The sequence below is a fragment of the Aegilops tauschii genome, chromosome 5, assembly GCF_002575655.3.
Source record: "Aegilops tauschii subsp. strangulata cultivar AL8/78 chromosome 5, Aet v6.0, whole genome shotgun sequence".
Lineage (NCBI taxonomy): Eukaryota > Viridiplantae > Streptophyta > Magnoliopsida > Poales > Poaceae > Aegilops > Aegilops tauschii.
Genome location: NC_053039.3, coordinates 388289054 through 388294116, shown reverse-complemented (window position 1 = coordinate 388294116; position 5063 = coordinate 388289054). Strand labels below are relative to the sequence as shown.

The 5063-nt window shown below is 48.5% G+C and overlaps 1 protein-coding gene and 1 long non-coding RNA gene across 2 annotated transcripts; both read right to left on the bottom strand.

Annotated features, from left to right (window-relative positions):
* Positions 1 to 776: 776 nt before the first annotated feature.
* Positions 777 to 1463, bottom strand: LOC109751582 (uncharacterized). Its single transcript, XM_020310458.1, has one exon. It carries the CDS (start codon positions 1461 to 1463, stop codon positions 777 to 779), a length of 687 nt encoding a protein of 228 aa, XP_020166047.1.
* A 263-nt stretch (positions 1464 to 1726) lies between these two features.
* Positions 1727 to 2976, bottom strand: LOC141023450 (uncharacterized). The gene is made up of 3 exons (XR_012184961.1): positions 2294 to 2976; positions 2134 to 2174; positions 1727 to 2044 (listed from the first exon to the last, which is right to left on the bottom strand). It is a non-coding gene; the product is annotated as an uncharacterized lncRNA (long non-coding RNA).
* Between the last annotated feature and the right edge of the window lie 2087 nt (positions 2977 to 5063).

The following is a 5063-nucleotide window of genomic DNA, read 5'->3' as shown; positions in this document are numbered from 1 at the left end:
ACTTGAACGGACGCATCGAGTTGCTGCTCCTCACCGCTCCAGAGTCTCCGGGTCGTCCTTTCTTACTACGAAAGCACAATCAAGTAACCGAAGCGCGAATGGATTCTGTTAACTCTGGGATGCGTAAATGTGTATTAAAGTACTAGTACACGAGAAGGGAGACGCAGACACAAAGGTCACACAGAGATGTCAGTGCGCACACTGATCAAGGCCAATCACCACGGTCACCACCGCTGCGATCGGCATTATCGTCGGCGGGCAGGCGGAGCCCTCAGAATATAAATAGCAATTTTCATGCATGTTAAGAGAAATAGTTAGTGGGTTGATAAGGTGGCATATATGGTGAGATAGCATGTGTGCATATTGAGAGAATTGAGATAAGGGGATCAACTATTTAGGTATAGAGGATTATCATAGACTGTATTAACTCACTGGATTGTCCATTAGTTTTGGTGAATACTCGCTTTCGTTTACGTGTCTATGTTGTATGTGCACTGGTTTTGTTTATAGTTTTCATTTCTGTATTTGTTTTTGGGGTCTTTTAATCGTTGCCGCTTTTCGAAAAGAATATGAAAACAAATATGGTAACATCTAGTTCCATTTCTTTCCGCTCCGTTTTCAGCCCTAATTCAGTCATTGAAGCGCAAACGGATCCACTAGACACTGAATACTGCTAGTTGGCTGGAGCAACTCTACACGAGAAGGGAGTCACAGGAAGACGTCAGTGCGCGCCCTGGACTTGATCACCACGGTCACCGCCGCGGCGGGCGGAGCCCTCAGAACTCGCCCTGCTCACGTCTGTACTCCTCAAGGTCCAGCAACGAGAAGGCCTCCATGAAACTGGGGAAGCGGTCATTGACGAGCAGGGAGGTGCCCATGACCCGGAGCCTGGGGGTCACCCCTCGGAGCAGCTGCAGGGCCAGCGCGGTGTCGGAGACGGGCTCGCCGCCCGCGTCGGCGACGGCGCGGGCCAGGGCCTTGAGGCGCCAGCCGTAGGCATCGACGGACATGTCCCCCTGCGCGGCGGCGCGGAGCTCCTCGGCGGGGTCGAACACGCCCTCGTCCTCGAAGAAGCCGCGCAGCTGGGCCCAGACCTCGTAGGCGGTGCTGTGGGCCGCCATGACCTCGTCCAGCAGCTCGTCGGAGATGGTGGTGTAGATCCACAGGACGATGGTGACGTCGGCGCGCATCCACTCCTCGTCCCCTTCGTGCAGGGAGTGGCCCTGCTCCTCGACGTGGTCGCCGGCGCCGAACTCGGCGAGCGCGGAGAGCATGCCGTCCCTCCACCCGGCGTAGTTGTCGGCGTCGAAGTCTAGCTTGGCGGGGACGTGGGTGAGGATGTCCACGTTGTGGATGGTTAAGGGCGCCGGCGAAGAAGCGTCGCCCGACGAGGAGGCATCCAGAGCGCCCTGGCCGGTGGCGGGCATCGTGCCGAGGTCAGAGGCCGCGGAGATGTCGCTCATGGTGGACAGGACGGGAGGAAAGATTACTCAGATCCAGAATTATCTATCTGATTCGTGGATCACGATGTGTGCATGCGTTTTTATAGAAGGAAGGTAATAAGAGGCAAACAGATGGACAAGATTTGGCTAAGTATACATCTGACTGAATCTGGACGTTTACATGCGATACATGTAGCGGATGAAGCGGCTGCGGGTTGTTGAGATCCGCTGGGCTGGCGTGATCCGGACATTTTGCAGCCCTCGGGTACACATCTAGTACCTGTGAATTTGTCAAGCGCTGCATCTGCCAAGAAGAAACGTAAGAGATAAATTCTCTTTCAACAAAATGGTAATACTCCCTCTGTAAGCGGATATAAGAGCGTTTAGATCACTACTTGAGATAGGTAAATGGGAGAAGCTCAATGATTCTGACTATACTTTGACAGAAAATGTAATTGGGTCCTAAAATGCCTGTTGCAAGGGGAAAATAGCCAATTACTCACCGAAGAATGTGAGAAGCCATTAGCAATTCTGGCTCACCTCCCCACACTTGTGGCTTCCTAATCTGAGAGACGTATGTATCAAAATCGCCCTCAATAAACCTGCAAATTGATGTTACAACAACAAAGGGTAAGCATGTGTAGCACAACATTGCTGTGAAGAAAGAACAACAGCAGGATAAGGAACTAACCATTCAGTCTCTGTTCGTCTCTTGATAAACTCATCAGCTACCTAATAATAGAAAAGTTATGCACAAATTTCAGACAGGACTAACCAAGAAAAAAAATCTTCAGTGTTCAGAACAATATTCATCAAAAGTATGACCTCGGCTTTATACATTATAAACATACCAATGCTCTTAAATCATCAGCGAGCTTTCTCTGAAGATTCTCATTAGGTATGGGTTTCCCTGACCTAATGCACTCACCATGAGCCACAGAACGGAACAAGCATCTACCATCCCCAGGAATGCCTGCGTGTCTCGTGTGAGACCGTCACAAAGCATCCAGACGATGTTATGCTTTGACTACGTGCATACAAGCATAATAATGTGTATAGAAAAAAAATGTTCCACGCACTCACCGGTGGCAGAATACTTTGTGTAAACTTTCTTCCCATGAGCACAGCTAGTGGATAATTCGGAAGTGTGGGTGGCATCGATGCCATCATCCACCGGACCCTCAGCATTTGCTATCTCAGAAACTGCGAAACTCAAGGAAAGCCCAGCGCCTGTACCTCCTATTTTTTGTGCTAAACTTCTTGGTGTTCTCGACTTCCAGCTGATACTAGAAAACTTGTGATGTGAGGTAATATCAATCTTAGGATTTATATGACCTGTCGCTGATAATCCACGTCGAGACCGTCGCTCCAAGCAGGCAAAGCATGTCGCATTTTGCAGACAAGAAGATGTTCTGTTCTTAGGAGAAAAACTAACTAGACTAATTTTTGTTTGATAACTGAATGCATGTGAGCGAGAATGCTTCCATAAGGCCATGCTCTGTGACAATCCTCCTTGTGACCCCCCGAAAAAAACCCACGTAAACAGAGTTTCGCTTTTGCTAAAAAAAAACGTAAACAGAGTTTCTTAGGGTTTTGGACTTTGGTTTACCACCGCGTTTTGCTCTTCGCGTGGACAGTGGACGATCGTGGGATTAAATAAAATAAGATGTGACTATATCTCATCCAGATGTGAGATAATATCTCACATCTAACATGACTTCATCTTATATCGTGGCATCTACTGTTGACAAAGAGGCTTTGCTGAAAGCGGTGGCCCAAGCCATCCCAACTTATGTGATGGGCGTATTTAAATTTCCAAAGAAAATTTGCAAGGGAATCACTGATGCAATGTCGCAATATTGGTGGGGTGATGAGGAGGACCAACAAAGGATGCATTGGTTTGCATGGTGGAAGATGTGTATTCCGAAGGAGAGAGGAGGTATGGGATTCCGGGATATTCATGGCTTTAACTTGGCAATGTTGGCAAAGCAGTGTTGGAGACTAATTGAGAACTTTGGTTCATTATGTGCACGAGTTCTCAGAGCCAAGTACTACCCTACATGAGATATTCTGAATTGTCAACTGAAGAAGGGATCATCCTATGTGTGGCAAAGCATTTGGTCTGGAATTCAAATGTTCAAGAAGGGTTACATTTGAAGAGTAGGCAATGGAGAAAAGATTAATATATGAAATGACTGTTGGATCCCGAACAGTGCCTCCAAAAAAGTTTTAACAGCAAGGGGGAACCAAGTACTTACTAAAGTGAATGAGTTAATTGACCCAATCACGGGAGAATGGGATGAGATGTTAATCCGGGAGAATTTCTAGCACATTGATGCTGAAAACATACTACAAATCCCATTATTCCATGTGGAGACAGAGGACTATGTTGCATGGCATCTCACGAGGAGCGGCGTTTTTTCAGAACGTTCTGCCTATTATAAGCAATGGGAAGTGAATTATGATACAGACGCTGGACGGCCGACCGCCTCGCCCGGCGAGGACTGCCCCATAACGACAGTTGTGTGCTGTGCGACCAGACCACCGAGGACATGCTCCACTTGTTCACCTCCTGCCCCTTCTCCCACCAAATCTGGCACGAGGTCCTTTCTTGGTGCTATCGATTGCCACGATCCCAAGCCCCGACACACCGTTTGCGGATTGGTGGATAGATACCTGCACTTCATCACCCACGGTTCTACGGAAGGGACTCAGCTCCATCATCGCTCTCACCGCATGGGCCATCTGGAAGCACTGGAATGGATGCGTGTTCGATCAGCGACAACCCTCGGTCGCAAGTCTACTCCAATCCATTCGAGAAGACGCTCGCCTATGGGCTAGTGCCGGCGCCAACGGCTTGGCGAACTTGATACCTGAGATATAGGCTTAGCATTGTGTAATGGGGGACGAGCAGCCCCTCTCCTAGCTGCTCCGGCCACTTGTGCCTGCGCCGGCTTGTGTACGCGTGGCCAATGTTGGCACACCTCTCTGTACTTTCACCCCCTCCTATCAATGCAATGATACGCAATCTTTGCGTATTCGCGAAAAAAAATATTATGATACAAATGACAGTGGTCTGGCCAGCTTCTCCATGGCGCCCCATCCAGTTTGGAAAATTTTGTGGAGTTTGAGAGTGCCAGCGAAAGTTAAAATTTATATCTGGAGATGCTTGCACAATGCCATCCCATGCCGGAGTACTCTTATGAATCGCCATGTTGGAAACTTATCCCAATGCCCATACTGTACAGATGGTGCGGAGGACTTAGCCCATATGTTGTTTAAGTGTGCAAGGGCGCAAGCAGTTTGGGAAGCTTTGGGAATCGCAGCAGATATTAACTTTGCTTCATTGACTGATCGAGTAGATTCGGCAGTCTTGGAGTTCATTTTATGTGATGATTATTATCGGCGACAATATTCTGGATTGGTCGAGCTACCAGAGCTCATATCAATAGTTTGTTGGTTCTTATGGTGGCAAAGAAGACAATTCATGCGAGGGGAAGAAATATTGACTCCAGAACGAACAACGCCGGCGCTGGTTGCCCTAGCGATTAATTATGTGCGCGGAGCACAAGCTAAATCTACACCCAAGACCAACAGGTGGCCGACGTTCCTAGCAGGACA